General features: G+C 37.6%; 2 protein-coding genes across 2 annotated transcripts; both read right to left on the bottom strand.

Annotated features, from left to right (window-relative positions):
- Nucleotides 1-2877: 2877 nt before the first annotated feature.
- Nucleotides 2878-7235, bottom strand: LOC140016519 (uncharacterized). Its single transcript, XM_072070055.1, has 2 exons — nucleotides 3542-7235; nucleotides 2878-3383 (listed from the first exon to the last, which is right to left on the bottom strand). Exons 1-2 carry the CDS (start codon nucleotides 7233-7235, stop codon nucleotides 2878-2880), a joined length of 4200 nt encoding a protein of 1399 aa, XP_071926156.1.
- An 8017-nt stretch (nucleotides 7236-15252) lies between these two features.
- LOC113716077 (tabersonine 16-hydroxylase 1-like) lies at nucleotides 15253-19343 on the bottom strand. Its single transcript, XM_027240379.2, has 2 exons — nucleotides 18446-19343; nucleotides 15253-15947 (listed from the first exon to the last, which is right to left on the bottom strand). The coding sequence occupies exons 1-2, from the start codon at nucleotides 19298-19300 to the stop codon at nucleotides 15306-15308; spliced, it is 1497 nt and encodes a 498-aa protein (XP_027096180.2). The 5' UTR covers nucleotides 19301-19343; the 3' UTR covers nucleotides 15253-15305.
- Nucleotides 19344-21952: the final 2609 nt, after the last annotated feature.

Raw genomic sequence — 21952 nt, forward strand, 5'->3', positions numbered from 1 at the left:
GGAACATTACTCCAAAAACTTCTCCAATAGTCAAAAAACTAGCTGTTAGAAAACAAGCTGTTAGGAGTATCAGACATCCGATCCTCTAATGTGTGCATCCGATAGTATACTCTCAGTTCTTATCGGACAACCAATGGAATTTTTGCGTCCGACAGAGATCAGAATGTTGAGATGTTCCCTTAAAATTTATTGGACGGTCTATCCAAGAAGTTTGCGTCCAATATGACTATTTGATAAATCTTTTTGACTATCAGACATCCTATACTCTTGTGAAGTGTCTGACAACTTTCGTTAGAAACTTTCTCAGTAATTATCAAATGTCCGATGCTTTGATGCGAGCATCCAAAACCTTCATTAGTTCTTTGCTTCATTTACTTCAAATCTTTTTCTCATTCTTTTAGACTTGATAACTATTCTAGACATTTTTTCATATAAAACCATTATTTTAAATCATCAATTTGTTTCATTATCATTTAAACCAAGGATTGATTAACGTAGGCTTTCAATCTCCCCCTTTTTTATGATGACAAACAAAGTGATGATTTCTTTGATGAAACAAATTCAAATAAACTCCCCTTGAGTACAAACCAACCTTCAAAGAAATATCATTCAATCTATTTCCCCTTTTGACATTATCAAAAAACAAATAAGTATAAAAGGATATTGTACATAAAGAAGAAATTTCAAGAAACTCCCCCTTTTTTTTACAAGTCATAAGCTAATTAAGAAATTGGGGTTAATCAATGACGTGCGCGGGGTATACATATACAATAAGCACATCCACAATTAAGTTTTACATTTATAATTCCTAAATACCCCACACGCGATTATCGCAAGTATATGAATCGTGAGCGATTATAGGGTATTAAGCATTGATCCCACAGGGAAGATTGCAATTACCTATGATTTTCAAACTCTTTTATTATTTAGACTATAATTATGAAGTAAAAGTAATATAATTAACACTAGAAAGCTCCTAGAGGTATGGAATTCCTCACTACTCTTGCAAATGAAATTACCGGTTAAGTGAATGTTACTATCTTGGCTAGTTATGGCGTAATTTCCTAATGTATGTGAAACCTATTCTTGTAGTAAATCAACTATACTTGTAACTAAGCCATACCAACTTTCGTGGTTATGAAATTAATTACAAACTCATTTCTTCTAGAAATTACATGAAACAAGTCACTTAAGTCACATAGGTGCACCTCTACTCTCGTGAGTGTACTCCCTAGGTTTATCACTTTCTTGAACTAGTTAAATTCCAATTCTCATTGCAAACTTAACACCTTTAGATAATCACAATTAATGGTCTATTAATCATGATTAGAAAAGCAAAAGTGATAAATAACTTGCTCAAAATAATATCATCAAATAACCAAATAAACATCACTTAACAAGATATAGCAAGTTCATCCATAACTCTAGGCATAAATTTTAACTAAACATGATAAAAAAAACACCAAACTTGTATTATAGTTAAACATGAATTCAAATACAAAAGAGAAAGTGATAGGAGAGATGCCACCCTTGTCACATGAGCTTCAAACTCTCCATTTTTGCTCCTCCAATCTTCATCCAAATCTAACTACAAATACAAGAAGGAAACACTATACTAACTACTCTATACTATCCTAACTAATGAATTAAAGAAACTCTAGTGAAGACTACATTTTCGGTGGAGTTTCTCTAGCCTTCCAAATTTATGAAAATGTTCTCCAAAGGCCTCTATTTATAGAGAATTCAAGTTCAAGATGAATTGTTTCTAGTTGGCAAAATTGACTCTTGAAACTCTCTTGAGTTGTTTCTCCAACTTTCTAGCCTTTTCTTGGTCAAATACATCCAGAATTGCTAACTGGAATTGAGTTGGAAAAGTTGTGTGAAAGCAAGGTAAGTTGATGAGCAAGTTGCAAAAAACAGGTGAGAATACACGACTGCAACCCACGTTTTCATTGAGTCGCGTTTTCACTTCTACATCCCTTCAACTGCTATTTGTTCAATGATGGAGGCCGAACTAACTCTTATGCAAAACATGAAAGTTGTAGTCGTTTCCGTTATATTTCCAATGCCTCAAGAATCATCTAATTTGGAGCTCTGTGGACCAAGATATGATCAAAATACCAAAAACTAGTTAGAGCTCTGTTCCAGCTTACGACCACAGAATTTGTGCTTCTGTATTCCGACCTTTTGATAATGAAAACGATTGAACTGGATTTTGATGTCTTCATACCAAATGTAGATATCTCTTATCTTCAAAATAGTTTAAGAATCACCTGATACGAATCTCGTTGGTGAGGAGATACGCGACCCAAGATCGCTTGTTGGATTTGACGTTGGATGCAAGAAACGGTGGCAGCGGAAACCCTACGACCCCTCTAATCCCCGTGACTACGAACTTGTTGATACTATCTCAACCCGTAATCAAACGAATTAGTGAACCTCAGGTAAGAGTAGAAGGCGCCACAATTCAAGTGCGATTCTTGAATTGATAAGCCGAACAAGAACACTAGAGTATAACTCTAAGTTGTTCAAGGTTTACTCGAAAGCTATGGAGAAAACTCTCTCAATATTTTTTTATCATAAAAGTGTCTGGCTTTGTGGGAGTAATGGGGTGCCTTATATAGGCTACAAGTAAACCCTAAACTATGAAGGAAAAAGGGACTAAAGGTGTGCTAATATGGGTCCTCGATGAGTCGGGCCTCATGTGGGCTTTCCCTCCAAGGCAGCTCACCTTAACAAATAATGATAACTAAAAAGCAATCTTACCCTTGGCATTTCTATGTGCAACATGCACTTAACCAATTATTCAATCTAATCAACTAATGTGGAATTAAATGACTATCATGCGAATCTCGCTAACTAGGGTTTGGTAAGACCCTAATACTCAGGTGTAGCTTCAATGCTCAATACCGGACCGCGATCACCTTCACTTGAGTATATGAATCCTTCAAAGAACTTGTGTATGGCCTGAATAAGTACACTGAGTTGCTCAAGAAGTCTCTTTGCTCGAGCTCTAGTAATGGATCCACTTGGGGCTTGCACGCGATCCTCACCCCCTTGATCACTCGAGCCATTGTAGACGTGATCACGTACTATGATGCTATCATTCCCCTCCTCTTGAGAAGGATTTGCCCTCAAATCAAAAGCATCATCCCGTGGTTGTAATTTGTTTCTCCTTTGAACTGGAAAACGTTCCTTGCGCATGTGTAACCACACCCAATCTCCAGGTTCAAGAATCAACTTTTGGCGACCCTTGTTAGCTTGCTTGACATATTGAGCAGTTCTCCTCTCAATGTTGGCCCTGACTTTCTCATGCAGTTGCTTAACAAACTCTGCACGTTTCTTACCATCCAAATGTGCGCGCTCATTACTAGGTAATGGCACTAGATCAAGTGGTGTTAGCGGATTAAAACCATAGACACATTCAAATGGAGAGAAACCAGTAGTAGAATGGATAGCCCTATTATAAGCGAACTCAACATGAGTAAACACTCTTCCCATGATTTCAAGTTCTTTTTTATGATGGCACGCAACAAAGTACCTAATGTACGGTTCACCACCTCAGTTTGGCCATCAATTTGGGGGTGACTAGTGGTAGAGAATAGCAATTTGGTGCCTAACTTAGACCAGAGTGTCTTCCAAAAGTAGCTTAGAAATTTAACATCTCTATCAGATACAATGGTCCTAGGAATGTCATGCAATCTCACAATCTCTTTAAAGAATAAGTTAGCAATATGAGATGCATCATCCGTTTTATGACAAGCAATGAAGTGTGCCATTTTAGAGAACCTATCCACTACCACATAAATGGAGTCATGGCCATACTTGGATCTAGGCAAACCAAGTATAAAATCCATAGAAATATCTACCCATGGTGCACTAGAAATAGGTAATGGGCTGTAAAGGCCATATGGGTGTACCTTGGATTTAGCTTTCTTACAAGCTAAGCACCGTTCCACTACCCGTGCAACATCTCTCCTCATGTGCGGCCAATAGAAGTGTTCCTGCAGCATGGCAAGAGTCTTATCAACCCCAAAGTGTCCTATAAGTCCACTTGAGTGGGATTCCCTTACCAAGAGTTCTCGGAGTGATCCATGTGGGATGTAAAGCCGATTGGTACAAAACAAGTATCCATCGGAAATGAAGAACTTACCTTGCCCAGTGTGTTTGCAAGAAATGTAAAGCTCACCAAAGTCACTATCTTGGGTATAGACCTCTTTAATCAGCTCAAACCCTAACAACTTAGCATCTAAGGAGGTGAGTAGAGAGTACCTTCGGGAGAGTGCATCCGCAACCACATTAGACTTACCAGCCTTGTATTTAATCACGTACGGAAAGGACTCCATGAATGCAATCCATCTTGCATGCTTCTTGCTCAAGGTGTGCTGGGCCTTAAGGTACTTAAGGGACTCATGATCAGTGTGTATCACGAATTCCTTAGGCCTTAAGTTGTGTTGCCACACTTGTAGTGCTCGAATGAGGGCGTACAACTCTTTATCATAAGTTGAATAGTTTAGTGCAGCCCCATTGAGTTTCTCACTAAAGTAGGCAATAGGCCTCCCACCTTGGTTCAACACAGCTCCAACTCCAATACCTGAAGCATCACAATCAATTTCAAATGTTTTAGAAAAGTCAGGTAAAGCAAGTACAGGTGCGTGCGTGAGTTGGTGCTTTAAAGCGCGAAAGGCATGTTCTTGAGATTCTCCCCAATGGAAGTTCTCATTCTTCTTGATCAACTCGGTCAAGGGTGCAGCAATGGTGCTAAAGTCCCTCACGAATCTCTTATAGAAACCCGCAAGTCCATGGAAGCTTCGAACATCACCCACGGACCGTGGTGTCGGCCACTCTTGAATAGCTTGCACCTTTTGATCATCCACCTTCATTCTCTGTGCACTTATAATAAACCCTAGGAACACAAGCTCGTTAGTGCAAAAATTGCACTTCTTGATATTGGCATAGAGCTTCTCTCTTCGAAATACATCCATAACAGCCCTAATATGCTCTAGATGCTCATCATAAGACTTGCTATAAATTAAAATATCATCAAAGTAAACTACCACAAATTTTCCTAAGAATGGACGCAGAACATGATTCATTAACCTCATGAAGGTACTAGGTGCATTAGTTAGCCCAAAAGGCATTACTAACCACTTATACAATCCATACTTAGTCTTGAAGGCAGTTTTCCATTCATCCCCCTCCTTAATCCTAATTTGATGGTACTCACTTTTGAGATCAATTTTGGTAAAGAACACAGCCCCATGTAACTCATCAAGCATGTCATCTAAGCAAGGTATAGGGTGGCGATACTTTACCGTGATGGCATTTACGGCTCTACAATCGATGCACATTCTCCATGTACCATCTTTCTTGGGCACCAGAATGACTGGAACAGCACGCGGGCTTAAGCTCTCACGTGCCCATCCTTTACCAAGCAACTCATCCACTTGCCTTTGCAACTCCTTAGTCTCCTCCGGGTTGCTCTTGTAAGCTGGTCGATTTGGCAATGAAGCCCCAGGGATGAAATCAATTTGATGCTCAATGCCTCTAAGTGGCGGCAATCCACTTGGCATATCTTCGGGGAAGACATCAGCATACTCCTGTAAAAGAGACTTAATCTCGAGAGGTATGTCAATATCAAGTTCATGCACATTCAGAGCTACTTCTTTGCTAACAAGCATAAGAAGTGGCTGCTCATCTCTCATTAACTTCCTCACTTTCTTGGCTTTTATCAGGAGCATTTGTTTTCCCTCAGATTTTACCTCACTTGCCGAGCTATCTATAGACTTTTTCCTCTCTTTTTTTGCCTCGACTCTCTCATTTTCTTTTCTTTTTGCACTATACTTCTCAAACTCTTGTTGCAATTTCAATTGGTCCTCATTCACTTGTTTGGGGGAAAGGGGAACTAGTGTGACTTTCTTACTGTTGTACAAGAAGCTATACTTATTAGTCACACCATCAAAAGTCACCTGTCTGTCAAACTGCCAAGGCCTACCTAGTATAATGTGACTAGCCTGCATAGGAACAACATCACATAATATTTCATCAGAATATTTATGGATTTGGAAGGATATAAGAACCTGCTTGGTTACTCGAACCTCCCCAGAGTTGTTGAGCCATTGGAGTTTGTAGGGTCGCGGGTGATCCCTTGTAGGCAACTTCAAGTTGTCCACCATGAGTGAACTAGCAACATTTGTGCAGCTCCCACTATCAATAATCACACTACAAAGTACTTGGTTGATGAAGCACCTGGTGTAGAAAATGTTCTCCCGTTGAAGCTCGTCCTCCTTAACACGTGCAGTTAATGCTTTCCTTGCAACCAATGCAGTCCCAAAATGACCCTCGGGTGCACTAAACTCCTCTTCATTTGGCGATTCCCCATCACTACCTCCGTCAAGAGGTGGTATGCCTTCGTACTCGGTTTCGTCCTTACTCACGATCTCACCATTTTGCATCATAATCATAGTCCTTTGATTGGGACATTGACTAGCAATATGGCCTCTACCTTGGCATTGGAAGCATCGAGTATCACGAGCTCTAGTTTGTACCCTAGACTCCTCAAATTTTGGAGTAGAAGAGGGCGGCTTACTAATACTAGGGTTGCCCACCTTACCTCCATCGAATCTAGGTTTTGGTGTAGGAACATTTGGTGAAGGCCGAGAATCATTCCTTGGTTGGAATGGGCGGTTGGTAGAGTAGGTGGTGTTGCCGAAATTCGATCGAGTGGTACCCCTCCTCTTGAGCCTTTGCTCGACCTTAATAGCCTTGTCTACAAGCTCATGCAACTCCATATAATGTTGAAGTTCCACTCGTTCAGCAATATCGGGTTGTAACCCGCTCAAGAATCTCGCCATGGTGGTTTCAGGATCCTCCTGTACATCCGCTCTAAGCATCAGGATCTCCATCTCCTTATGGTACTCATCCACACTCCGGTTGCCCTGGACTAAGGTTTGTAATCGGTGGTACAAATCCCTAGTGTAATGTCCAGGTACAAAGCGGGTGCGCATCATGGCTCGAAGCTCGGGCCATGGGACGAGCTCAGGTAGCCCATTTCTCCTTCTAAATTTCTTGATTTGGTCCCACCAAACCACCGCGTACTCAGTGAATTCCATGGTTGCCAACTGTACCTTTTGCTCCTCGGTGTAGTTTTGGCAAGCGAAGACCATTTCGATCTTGGATAACCATTCGAGAAAGGCTTCGGAGTCGGACCGTCCTTTGAATTCAGGGATGTTCATTTTGATTCCCTTGAACACATCGGTATGTCCAGTCTGGTTCCTTTGCCTTGGTCAAATTCGAGGTTCCTCGTCATCATCATCATTGTTGGAACCATCGGACTCCTCCACGTCCCTTCGCCTTCGCGTGGACTTAGAGGTTTTTGGTGTCCCAGAAGCTCGGAGTTGCAGTAACTCATCTTGAATGGGTTCTAGCATGCGTCGAAAACGCCTCTCCATCTTCTCTATCATCTGTTCAAAGTTCATGGGATGGGAAACTCCTTCGTTTCCACTAGACATGGAATCTGGAGTGTACCTGCAGGGGTTAGTAGCAAGAAAGGGGAAAAAAGCAACCTTTTTTTTTAATCACTTCACTCCCTAAGTGTATACGCTCACACTCGTGTATGGTCACTCAGATCACTCTAATAAGCTCACCCAAATATTTTCTCACAGCCCCTTGCAAAACCTTGAAGAAAGTAGAGCTCCTCAAGTGCTCAAATTTAGCTTAAAAATCAAGTTCACGCTAGAATTTGAGGTTCGTAAGAGTGGGGATTTTCTTGGAAAACAAAATTAGGACACTAGGAATGGAGTGGTAGAATATATTCAAGACTAAAAACTGGGAAAGGAATTGACACAAAAGTTGAAAAAAATTAAGAACGACACTAAAAAAAAAACTCTAACCGACAAGGAAAGTGGTCCTTTTGCTTTGTTGGAAATTTTTTTTTTGGGCCGTTTGCTAAAATATAGCAGGTGATGTAGCTAAAAGATAGGCAGGAGTTTAGGCACTGTGCAGCTATAAAGTTAGCTGCAAAAGTTAGCTAAAAATTAGCCTATCAGATGCGGCTAAAAGTTAGCCTATCAGTTTTGGAAGTCTTTGGCTTTTAGAAATCTTTCGGGTTTTGGAGACTAGGAAGCTGCCTTTTCTTTTTCTTGCTTGGTGTTACCCGATTCCCCTTACTGGGTTGCGGAACAAGATGGGCAGTTTATTTTGTTCCTTTCAAGATCAAATTGGCTGCTGTAACAGTTTTTTTTTTTTTATACAGCCAAAAGATGAACTATGGGTTCGGCTCAAACACACAAATTTCCAGGTTTGGTTGCAGCTTTGGTGCGGCCTGTTTTGGCGATTTTTAATGTTTGGGTAGGTTGTGATTCTTGGTTCCCAACAATTAGAGCTCAAAGTTCAGGTATGTTTCAATGTCACGCGCAAGAAAGTTTCAAGAATTCAAGATCAAACCACAATTTCCAGCAAATAACTTCAAGAATATCAAGGCTAATTTCCAGATTTCAAGAATATCCAAAAACCCTTCAAGATCTTCGTGAAACCAGCAAATTTGGTGCAAGAATTTTAAGAACAAGGTACCAATACTTTCCTAGATGATAAGCAACTCAAGAAAAATGACATGAACAGATTTGGAAACGACTAAAACTCAACAAGAAAGACGAACAGATTTTGGAAACTATCGAAACTCAGCAAGAAGGAATGAATAGATTTCTTCTTCCTTTTTTTTTTTTTTTTTACACCCAACGATGTAACTACCAAACAAACAGCCTAAGAATAACACAAATAATTCCCAGAATTTCCAGAAATTAAAAGCGGCACAAGAAAGTCACAAAATATTGACGGGCAAATTTTTTTTTTGCAAAGAATAAGACTGGCGGTCAGTTTGCATGTGGTTGCGGACAGTTTGCAGACTTGAAAACAAAGAAGACTTGAAAACAATGCCGACCAGACTTGAAAACAAAGAAGACTCAGACCCCTACACGATGTTCCTGGTTGTTTGTACACGACTCAAACAACACACGACGCCACACGCATGAAACCAGCAACGGGACAGAAACTAGAGCCAATGAAACTCCAACAACCTGATTCAAGGCTACTTGGTGCGACTCTCCTTTTTTTTTTTGTCTCTTTTTTTTTCTTTTGTTTTCTGAGCAGGACACGAGGACAGCAAGGAACAACGAGTCTAGACACAATAAACAACAACAAACGTGGTGACACAAAACTGAAGACTAACGCGAGACACGATGCACACAACCTGGAAAATTGCGGGCAGCAGCGGAAAAGACAAGGAACAAAAGGATTAGATACTATTTTTTTTTTTGATTTGATTACTTCAAGATCCAAACTCATTGAACTATGTCACAACTAAAAGGACAAGAGTCGCAGCAACCACACGAGAAAATAACATGGACAGGAATGGGAAAAATTGCGGACAGCCAAGGTAAAAAGAAAACTAGCGATTGGAATTTTTTTTTTTTGAAACTAACGAGACAGACCGAATTAAGACACCAAAGAGAGGGATAAACGATGTTACCAACAAGCTAGCTCTAATGCCAGCTGATACGAATCTCGTTGGTGAGGAGATATGCGACCCAAGATCGCTTGTTGGATTTGACGTCGGATGCAAGAAACGGTGGCAGCGGAAACCCTACGACCCCTCTAATCCCCGTGACTACGAACTTGTTGATACTATCTCAACCCGTAATCAAACGAATTAGTGAACCTCAGGCAAGAGTAGAAGGCGCCACAATTCAAGTGCGATTCTTGAATTGATAAGCCGAACAAGAACACTAGAGTATAACTTTAAGTTGTTCAAGGTTCGCTCGAAAGCTATGGAGAAAACTCTCTCAATATTTTTTTATCATAAAAGTGTCTGCCTTTGTGGGAGTAATGGGGTGCCTTATATAGGCTACAAGTAAACCCTAAACTATGAAGGAAAAAGGGACTAAAGGTGTGCTAATATGGGCCCTCGATGAGTCGGGCCTCATGTGGGCTTTCCCTCCAAGGCAGCTCACCTTAACAAATAATGATGACTAAAAAGCAATCTTACCCTTGGCATTTCTATGTGCAACATGCACTTAGCCAATTATTCAATCTAATCAACTAATGTGGAATTAAATGACTATCATGCAAATCTCGCTAACTAGGGTTTGGTAAGACCCTAATACTCAGGTGTAGCTTCAATGCTCAATACCGGACCGTGATCACCTTCACTTGAGTATATGAATCCTTCAAAGGACTTGTGTATGGCCTGAATAAGTACACTGAGTTGCTCACGAAGTCTCTTTGCTCGAGCTCTAGTAATGGATCCACTTGGGGCTTGCACGCGATCCTCACCCCCTTGATCACTCGAGCCATTGTAGACGTGATCACGTACTATGATGCTATCATCACCTCAATCTGATCATTGTAGCTCAAGATAGAGCAAATTATTCGGCTGGCCGTTAAACTTTTGCAATCATCGAGTTTTGGTCACTCAACTATTAAAAGTATGGTTTTGGCCACTAAAATGTATAAAGTTAAAACTCGTGGCCATTCTGTTAGATTTAGCCGTTAAGTTTGTCGATCTGTCTGTTCACACGATTTCCAAGACAAAATTCAGGGTCAATTTAGGAAGTTAAAAATAGCACTTGCATCTCTTCGTCCTTTCCTATGCATTTGTTCTTTGCCCTCCTTTTGTTTTTGCTTAAACCCAAACATCAAACATTTGAGAAATGAACAAAAACGGTTCTTGGTGATTCCTAGAACCACTCACAGCACCATTGCCAGTGGGAAGGAGTCACTTGTGGTACTCGACACCAAAGGGTCATTGCTTTGACTTTGAGGAGTAAGCAGTTGTCTGGAACTATATCTCATCAGGTCAGAAATCTAAGCTTCATGAGGTTTATCCAACTTGGGGAGAATCAATTCCATGGTAGGATTCCCCAAGAATTCGTTCGCCTCCTCAGGTTAAGAGTCTTGAACTTGTCGAGTAATGCACTTAGTGGAAAAATCCCAGAAAATCTGAGCCACTGCGCAGAGATGATAGCTATTGACCTAACCAGTAACAAGCTAGAAGGGAATACTCCAATCGATCAGCTAAACAATTTGAAGAAGTTTAAACCATTATATTTTACCAAAAGCAATCTGACAGGAGAGATTCCCTCTCCCATTGGGATCTTATCATCATCATTGATCGGACTTGGCCTTGACTTCAACAATCTGGAGGGAATTTGCCTCTGGAGGTGGGGCTTTTGAAAAGGTTGGTTCAATTATTTCTCGAATGAACGGGGATTCAATCCACTGAGGCTTCTCTCGAAATGGATGTGAAGGCTCAGACTTCTTGCTATCTTCCCAAGCCAGTTAGTGGATCGAGAGAGCTCCGCCCAAAGAGTGCCTACAGCCCGTGCTAGCCCAAGATCCGTCTAAGCATCCCACAGGTGATGAAATAGTACCGGCAACTGGTGGAGCTTCTAGGATCAGATCTGCAACTCCTTCTGTAACAGCTTAGGGTGGATTGGTTTGAATAGCCCTATTGACTAGGAGAGTCAGCATTCCGGCAGCTTTGACTCTGTTGCAGGAAGGACTACTTGGAGTTCCATACCATGACTTCCATGGCAATCTCCCAATTGATGTGGGTCTCACCCTACCAAATCTAAAACTAATAGCTGTTACGGAAAACAATTTCTCTGGAATCTTTCCCACTTCAATCACCAATGCTTCTGGGCTTGAGGAAGGAACTTGAGGAACTTGCCCTAAAGAAGAAGATGCTATTTTTAACTTCCTAAATTGACCCTGCATTTTGTTTTGAAATTCGTGCAGACAGACAGATCGGTGAACTTAACGGCCAAATCTAACAGAATAGCCACGAGTTTTAATTTTATGCATTTTAGTGGCCAAAACTAGACTTTTAATAGTTGAATGGCCAAAACTCGACGATTGCAAAAGTTTAGTGGCCAACCGGATAATTTGCTCCTCAAGATATAGCCGAAATACCACAAGGTGTCAAAGCTGTGAAATTTTTCTCCTTTTGTTCTTGATTGCATTTCCTCTTTTGCACTTCATATTCTCTTTTAACCACTTCAAATCATCATCAATCATCAAATTATCTTCTCAATACACTCCATTTGATGATTGAATCATTAAACCTACAAAACATGAAGTTTTTACCATTAAAATCCATATAAATGCAATTTTCACACTTTAAACTACAAAATGCATACTTTCACTAGATTCCTAGTTAATTAGCTATAAAAGTAGTTAAAACACACCAAAACTAACAATAAAGAACACTAAAAACATGTAAAATATCTACTTGTCAATCAAGATCAAGCAATTATATGTTCAAAATCATCATTTTGAAAAATATATTCACACATAGAATATATATGAATAGAATTTCAAAACAACTAGGCATTCCAAATTCATGTGTTCTATTCTCATAAGAGTGAAAATTAGGATATACATCACTCAAACATTCAAGTATCACCTATTTGCCTCATACATAATTTGAGGTAAGAAAGTTAAGTTTTAAAAGCATCTCAATAGCATTCCATCTATACATTGATAGTTTATCACTTATTTCTTTAATGCATCCCATAGATATGTTTAACTATAGGACACTTAACATTCCCAAACGAATAAAGTTTCTATATTTTATATTTCCACTTTAAGTAACTTTCCTATTTTAGAAAGTTTTTTCTTAGAAAGTTACTATTTTTCGTAAGTCTAACAAAATTTGGAAAGCATCCCAATTTAGGTCAATATTCTTGGAAAGTCAATCATTAAGAAAAGTTTAGTTAATTTAGTTAAGTCTTTCTTTTAGGAAGGCCATGCATTTAAAGAAATTCATAACTTTAGAAAGTCACTTATTTTTGAAAAATAGCTTTTATTTTAGGAAAACTTCTTAAAATGTCAATGACCTTGAAACAATTGTAATTGTTGCTATAACCTAATAGTAACTTGAGTACATTAAAAGGTTTAAAATTTAACCTTTATACTAAATGAGGCAATTCCAAAAAATACATAATAATTATGAAACTAGGCTGCTATATTAATAGTAATTAATACTTTTCTCAAAAGTGCTTGCCACTAGTAACGTCGTTAACGAAAATCATAACAAGTTGTTGTTGTCTTAGTAGCCTTTTCTTTTCAAATGGGAGTTTGTGTTTTCAAAAGAAACTTTAATAAAGCATTCAGGTTCACCTTTTCCTAAGATGCTACCACAGTCATTAAGCTAAGGATAACTAGTAATGATCATAAAATAACTTCGGAACAATTGTAACTTGTAATAATAGCAACAAGAATAGAACAGTGAATGCTGAAAATTCAGCCTTACACATGAATAGTTTAGATGTGATGACACTAAAATAGTTTACAAGGTTTCGGTCAGAGACTATGGATTGCTTCAGATTCGCATAATTTATAATCTATTTAAAAAAAGCACTAAAACTAAGAACCAAATTTGATTCATACTAACTATAGTAAATGTAAATGAATTGCTTCATTCTATCGACAGTAGTCCAAAAGGGCATTCGTGAACATTTGAAGCTACTGGTTAGAGACTACTCCAAAGATTACTAGTCGTCTTGTTACTTTATTCTGAATCCGTTTATAATTGGACTTCTACCAGTAATCATAATCCATGATAAATCCAAATCCATGTAATGAAATGTGCACAGTAATAAGAAAACTACTATGGATGAGGTGTGACCAATCATGTATGAGTTGCGTTCTTAAATGGTCTCACGGTCCTAAAACGATCTCTTAAGGAATTAGTGATATTACCATATTAATCAAGGCACATTCAAATAGATTGATCATGACACGAACTTATTAAGTGATTTAATCAAAAATTTCTCAAGTTTTGATGTTCTATTAGTTCTATTACAATTCATAGAGTTAAAATCTGAATTGACTTTACTAGATGAATAAAAAGAATGAAAATCTTAGAGCCTTGTGTTGCAGTCACGAGTTATTATTCGACTTCGAAGTTCCTTCTGTTCCCTCTTTTCCTCTTCTGAAAGCTTGCTTACCCTCTCCCTCAAACTCACCTCTGTGTTTGTCAATTTGACAGAGAAAGAAATATGATTCAGTTTTATGTGTAGAGTATATAAATCTAATGCTTACTTTAATAGGTGTTGTTTTGGAGAAAACAAGGCTCGATTGAAAAGGTAATACCCTAATTGCTGGTTAGTAATGTCATGTGAATGGGCTTGATTGATATTTAGTTGGTAATCAAATATTGATGATACTAAATGTAATTAGAATCTTACATTGAGAATTAAAGAATATGGACTGACAAGATTCATTAAACCTTATGACTAGTGTTTAGTAGTATGACAAGTGAATGATTTTTAGTGATATTACACTTGTGCTTAATAATCATTTATTATACGGTGATTAAAGCCTGAAAAAGGAACACTTACACGGGAAATCTGTAATATAATTGTAAATCTCACCAACCATTAAAGATATAGGAGCTTCAGTGCATAAGGCTACTCGTGTGCCATCAGATTTTTCTTTAATGCTACTCTGGACTTAAACTATGGTTATTCATGCTGCAAGTGCAAATCAGATTTTAACAAAGATAACTTTATCACATTTGACTATGGTGTTAAGAACATGGATACTTTTGATATTGTTGGATTTCAAGGTTTGAGTCTCTCTAGTTCGTTATGCAGTAACTGGCACTCAATTGTACTAGCTTGTATCGATTGTTCCATGTTTTTCTCGAGAATAAATTCCCCCGGAAAGATAAAAAACCATAATGGTGTCAAGGTCTACTAGTTCAAGTTGCACAAGAAACCTTTAGCTGTTGAATTGGGGTACCTATAATAGTGAATACATCTTAAAAGGAATATGGTATCGTAAAACTGTCCTTCCAGGTGTGTGCTGGACATGTGTGTATATATATATTGAGTAGGGATATGTTATGAAGGCACATATATCTTGAAAGGAATACGAGATCATAAACCTTCTATTTCTTCATTTTTATTAACCTCTCACCCTTTTCCACACTATTCTCACCCCCAACTGTTAAACTCAGGATTTAAATCCTAAACTTAATAGCGAAAAGAATTCTAAGAGCATTTTTGTGACTACTTGGCCAACTCCATTAGTTCATAAACCTTTTATTCCAGTACTTTTTCTTATATATTGAAAATAGCATTTTTCTTATCCTGATGGCGGATCACTCCACCAAATTTCACATACGCAAACAGATTTCGCAAATTCAAGCAAAGTTACACACTTGAAATTGGTTTCACACACTAGATTATCATGAAAGTAAAGTGAATGGGATGGCATATATTAGCACAATGAAGCATCGATTTCTACAGGTTGAAATTGTTCATCCTCAAGCAAGAACGACTGTAAGGAATTGGAATCAAAAGCAGATCATTTTTCCGCCTCATTGTCACGCCAAATCTTGCAGCCATGTTTAATTCCTCTTGTTTTAGATCACCAGGGAGCTTCCAATCAAAATGGAATAATAATTGTGCAAGTGTCAGCTCAATAGATGCCTGAGAAAATGATATGCCTGGGCAAATCCTTCTTCCAGCTCCGAATGGGATGTATTCATAATCATCCCCTTTAAAATCAATTTTCGAATCAAGAAATCGTGAAGGGTTAAATTTCTCAGCTTCACTCCAGTAATTGGGATCTCTGCCAATTGCCCATGCATTAACGATGATTCTTGCCTTCGCTGGCACTTGAAAACCATTGATGTCGCATTGTTCAGCACATTCTCTTGGCAATAAGAGTGGAACACTTGGTTGTAGCCTCAAGGTCTCCTTAATGATTGCATGCAAGTATTTGAGCTCATGAAGGCGTGATTCATCAACATTTCCTTTGTTATCAAAGTGATTTCTTACCTCATCTTGTGCCCTTTTCATTATTTGTGGGTTTCGAATCATTTCAGAAATCGCCCATTCGATGGTTGCTGCTGATGCCTCACTTCCAGCAGAGAAAATGTCCTGAAACATAAATAAGAATATGTGCGAATAAATATCACATATTCAACACTTAGATCCCTAAATGAACTCATGGTGTGATGATTGACTAAAATAATTAAAACTAGAATCTGGTTTTTTTTCCTTCTTTGTCTAAAGAAAATAAAAATTTGTCACTCGGACCATGTGACTATTCTCAGATAGAATATCCAATCACTTTGGATGTAATTGGACTTCTGGATTTGTTCCTTCTGTTGTTCACCTTCAAAAACTTTTGAATTAGGTTTCTTAATTGTTTATAATATATCTTGGTAGCAGTTTCGGTTTTGGTAATTCGATCATTTTTATGCACACATAAGGAATGGAAATAATTCGATTCAGAAAGGCGGCATGATCAACTAGATCACCTGTAAAAATGATTTTAGGGCAGTGAAAAATGTGTTGAAAAATTTTAGGAACTAATAGTGAACAGGATCATGAGGAGATGTTCTAGGATGCACTGTTCCGCTGTAACATACATCATGCATCTTTGAAGAGGGTTCAGTGAAGCTGTATCAATTTCGTCGTGCCACACATTAAGTAGGGGTGGCAATGGAGCGGGGGTGGGGCGGGGGAGATTGCCAGGGGTGGGGCGGGGGATCCCTCCCCCACCCCCTGCCCCGTTGCCTATTAATTCCCCCCGCCCCCACCCCCCGCTTGCCCCGTCCCACCCCGTTTCCCCCGCGGGGGTATTAAGTGTAATTAGGAATTTAATATAAATGTATTAATAAATTTAGTATAAATAATTAATAATTTTTATTAATAGACATGTATAATTAGTAGTATAATTGATAATATCATTATATATATAATTATGCACATATATATATATATCTTTTTTTTTTTCCCAAACGGGTGGCGGGTCAGGGGTCTAAACGGGGGGAAAAAATTCCCCCCGCCCCAGCCCCAATAGACTCCCACGGGCACCCACACTCGTTGCCATCCCTAACATTAAGTATATATCTACTTGCATGTTAATTTGCATGCAGCAGCAATAAAGACCTCAAAGAATCACTTTAATTTAATCATGTCTTCCTCCCCAAATTTTAGTCATTTTGTCATCAGCTGCTATATAAATTAATTTCGTTCACACATGGCTTAAGAAAACAATTCGCTGACGTCCATCTACAACTATTGTGCAAATCTCCCCGAAAATGGCTATAAATTATGTATCCATGAAAAATGATGCTGGTCGATCACCGCGGTGGAGCCAGAAATAAGTTTCACTGGGGCAAAAAGAACACACAATATGTTTGCTTATTGTTTTCCTCCAAATATAGGACATACCAACAATATTTGAATAATAAATTCAAAATAATAATAAATTCAAAATAATACAACTTTTTTTAAAAAAACAATACAACTATTGCATGAAAAATTTCACTTAAAGTGACATGCACAAATTCACTAATAAAAAAATTGCTTTCCTTCAAAAATTATATAGAACCATTTACAATTGTTTGGACACATTATAGATTTTAATTACAACCCAATTATATTGACCTGCTCAAATCCATCTACTAATAAGTGAATTTGGGTATGCAATGAACTTTAAATGGATTTAAATGGGTGACTCAATTAAATCCATTTAATTTGGATTGAATCATATTATACATTTATAACCTTTTGAAAATAATTGCACATTCAAATTCAATTTTGGGTGTTAAGTTGATTTGAATTTCTTACCAACCCAATAAAAATAAAATATCATTATTTCTTATCCAACAACATCCAAAAGAAGGCTAGTAAAATTTCAAGTCAAAAATGGGTAATTGAATATACTCATATCTATTTATAAAATGAATTAACCCAAAATCACCTATTTTGACACTTCTACGATAAATTTTCAAACTTTTGCACTTCAAAAAACTTCAAATTGTTTGCAACTCCACGAGAAGGTGACGGGGTTGAGGAGATGACTTGAGGAGAAGAAGAAGAGTTGGTCAGAAGATATATAGTAGATGCTTGTTTGTGCTGTAACAATAGATTGCATAATAAACTAAAGGAACACAGCTATTTCTAGGCAAATTAAATTTTGTTTTACTTAAAGTCCGTACAACTTTCAGCTACAATGCTTGACTTTTACGTAATAAGGTACAAGTTAAAGAGAAGCTAAATAATTAAAGCAAGAGGTTATTGGATTTCCAAAATCCATTTCCATCAAGTTATGAAATTAGATAAATGTGAAGTTTCAATTCTCAATTAGTGGGGGCAAAGATTAAAAGGTTAAAGAACTATAAGGGTAATTACACAATTTTGAAGGGGCCAGTGCATGTGCCCCCACTTCCCTATTGCGTGCCCCCAGTGTAATTCTGCCTCTGGTCGACCAATAGTTCATGGAAGAAAGGTCGGAGCCAAATGACAGAATGGCGGCTTTTATACCAATGGACCAGTAGTCAAACATATGGTTATGATCAACCCTAGAAAAAATATAAAAGTGAAGTGCAAAGCTTAAAAATCTAGTGATTTTAAGTTTAACTTACCAACATGATCGCTTTGATGTTTGTATCAGTTAGCTGAGGTTCAAAGTCCCCGCGTTTCTGAATATTGACAAGAACATCAACGAGATCCTCCTTGCATTCTCCACCCCCCTGTATTGCCTCTTTGCTGTTCCTTTTATGCTCATTGAGAATATTTTCAAGTATTTTGTCACTCTCCTTGTGTGCTTTCTCCAACTTAAATCTCATCGGAGCCATCACTTGAAACAACTTAACAGAAGGATACATATCAGCTAAGCTAAACCCTGTTGCTAAACCATTGGTTTCATCTAGAAGTTGTATAAATTCTTCTGTGTCTTCGTTTCTTTTGCCAAATGCTGAGCGGCTGGTGATGCTATAAGTGAGAGAGAAAATGCTTCTGGTTAGATTCATAATTGATCCCTTTTGTGAAGAAATCGATTTAATTACATTGAACACCTCATCTTCTCTAATTGATCGGAAAGATTGCACGGATTTTGCACTAAGAAGTTCCATGTTGCAGATTTTTCGTAATTCTCTCCAATATTTTCCATAGGGGGAGAACATGATATCAGCGAAATTATAAGAAACAATCTTGAATGCGGGATGATGAGAGGGTCTTGAAGCAAATGTGATATCATGTGTTTTATAAATCTCTCTGGCCATCTCGGCTGAAGTGACAATGATGTTTGACGTCTCACCAAGCTTCAGGTGCATCAATGGGCCATATTCTTTTGCCAAGTCTCTCAGCAAGTGATACAATGGGTTTGGGGAGCCAAAAAGTTCATGTATGTTTCCTATGATAGGCAGTGGATTAGGCCCGGGCGGAAGATTCAATCTTGAATTTTTCCCAGAGGGTCTTTTGAGAATTTTGACTACCATGAAACAGAAGAGAAGGAAAGCAAGGAGTAAAAGATTGACTGCCATTGAGGATTGAAGCGGGAAAAATGCAGCTCAAGTGTTGTTAGCCTAGTGATGCATTGAATTTATAGAGGATGATATATAAATATCGGTAATCTTTAGAAAGTGTAGGGGATTTGCACAAAGCATATTACAAGGGCTGTGTATCTTAACTATATCGGTATTTTTCAAGAAATTTTATATTGGTCCAAAATAACAACTTAACATATCTAATAGTTAGTCTAGAATCAACGAAAAAATTTTATGCAGATGTATAAAAGCTCCACTTGTTAATTCACATGCTAAATGGGGTTAATTTGACATGTTAAATAAAACCAAATGGAACCTTGTATACTCGCATAGAACTCCTCCTACAGCAACTACCATCTGACATAAAAGTTTCCGTATCGTTACTATAGGCATATTCTTGTCTTTCCTCAAGTCTCTTAATCTGTACTTTTAATGCAAGGGTAATCTCATTTTGGCTGGTGGTCCTTCAATCATTGGAAAAGGCATCCTTTTCACCTAAAAAGAATGAAATATATAATGCTTATGATATGCATTCCATGATAAAGTGTAGCGGACATATACTTTTACCTGAAAATTGGTATGTGAAGCGTGGCTTGAGGGGACGAACCATGACAAAGTACTGTGATATGTCATTTGCTTCTTTTGTTAGGTCAATTAGTTCCGCTAGGCTGTAATTTGTTTACAAATGAAACAAGTGAACTCTTTATTTCGTAGGAGAAATGCAGGTTTGTTTGGATAGTGGATTATTTTCCCAAATATATTTGCTTACATCACCATTATAATTTCTAATATAGCTTTTTATCTTTCCAATTACCTTTGTATCTCACATACATCATATCACAAAAAATGTTACAGTAAAAATATCTCGAATAATTTACAATCCCAACAAGATTGCAGTTTGGTCTTCAATAGTGGCACTTGTGTGATTTTAGTTCCTAAAATTTTGACCAAAATAAATACGATTCCTTATATTTGGCACCTAATGCAACTTTAGCCCCTAAAATATTGACAAAAAACAAGCCTGATCCCCAAACGTTTTTATTTTGAAACAGATTTAAGACAATTGATAGATTTTCCCAATTACTAATGTGATGACTATGTACAGTTACGTATTTGTAAAATTAATTTTTTTTAAAAAAAAAAAGAAGCAAAACGGCGGCTAACTTTGAATGACAACAATAACTCACATGATGATAAATCAGTAACTAATTCACAAAACATACAAAGAAAAAATGAAATTTTGTTAAACTATTTGAAGAATTTGAGTGTTAGGGCATTTTGCTTGGTGGCGGTAGGGATATAAAGCAATATTGAATCCTGGATCATGAATTGGACGCTACATCTAGCTTCAATTTTGTAGTTTAACCAATTTCTTTTCATTTGTAGTAGTTAATTAGTTAGCACGTGTCTTTTTTTTTTTTTTTTTGAGCAGCACGTTTGTTGCTGATTCTTAATCTTATTGTTTAAAGTTAGCACCATGTTGCTTCTTTAGTCCTAAACTTCATTAAATGCACGCTTTAGAGTACATGACTAAATTTTATTAGTAATTGAGAAAAATTCTTCAAATGTCCTAAATTTGCCTTGAATTGGATATGGTGGAAGCCAAATTTATTCTTAACAAAACTTGGAGGACTAAAACTGCGTAGGTACTAAGTAATGGTGACCAGATCTGCTTTTTGTTGAAACTTTAAGGACTGAAACAATAGATATGTTACTTATTGGGGACTCAAATTGTATTTTCCTTTAGTTTGGTTGTTCAAAACTTGGCTTACTTGCTTGCCTAGTCATTCTCCAATTGCCATTACAATTGATTAATATACGCAACGAAAATTGCCATCGTTAAGGTATTACCAAAATACTCGTAGACTTTGTTCGTGGCATATAGTGCAAAAAGTTAGAAATTGTGAGGTTATGATCAATGTCATTACATTAAGCATGCATTTAAAGCAAATGTATGCTTTTCATTAAGAGCTATAAAGGATTTTATATCTTTTGGAAAGAAATGGTCAAGATTCATGAACAAACTGGGTGGGAATAAATTTCTCGGAGCATAGTATGAGGAGAGAGACAAATGCATTGTTCAAAAGTTTCCGATGATAAAAAATAATACTTTTTTACTTCTTGAAACAACAAAATGAATTAAAAAGTACTACAGCATCTGTTAGATCACCAATCCCCTTTAGTGTGGGGTGGGAGGTCAAGGGTTCAACCCTTGTCTCCCATCAAAAAGTGTCACTTAATGTGGTTTTGCACTTAATGTGGCTTTGCTTAAAATCCATATGGATGCTGTGCACCCGTATGGTTCGATGGTGGTTTAGTCCCCGTCGGTTTTCCGTGGCCCTGTTGGTTCACCTCCCTAGATTAGGAGTAGGAGTAGGTGTAGATGTAGATGATGACAAGTGACCCAAAAAAAAAAAAATTTCTGTTAGATCATCAATAATTGATATATATGTCTACTCTCTACTCGATGCTGCAAAGTAGCTAACAAATATTCATATTATATTCGTGGAGTATATGTCTGTTAGTATAAATTAAAAAACTTTCCCCATTCTGTTCATTTCTCAAATACTCTAAAAAATAACTAGATTTTTGTCAACTAGATGC

This window comes from Coffea arabica, chromosome 11c, assembly GCF_036785885.1.
Source record: "Coffea arabica cultivar ET-39 chromosome 11c, Coffea Arabica ET-39 HiFi, whole genome shotgun sequence".
Lineage (NCBI taxonomy): Eukaryota > Viridiplantae > Streptophyta > Magnoliopsida > Gentianales > Rubiaceae > Coffea > Coffea arabica.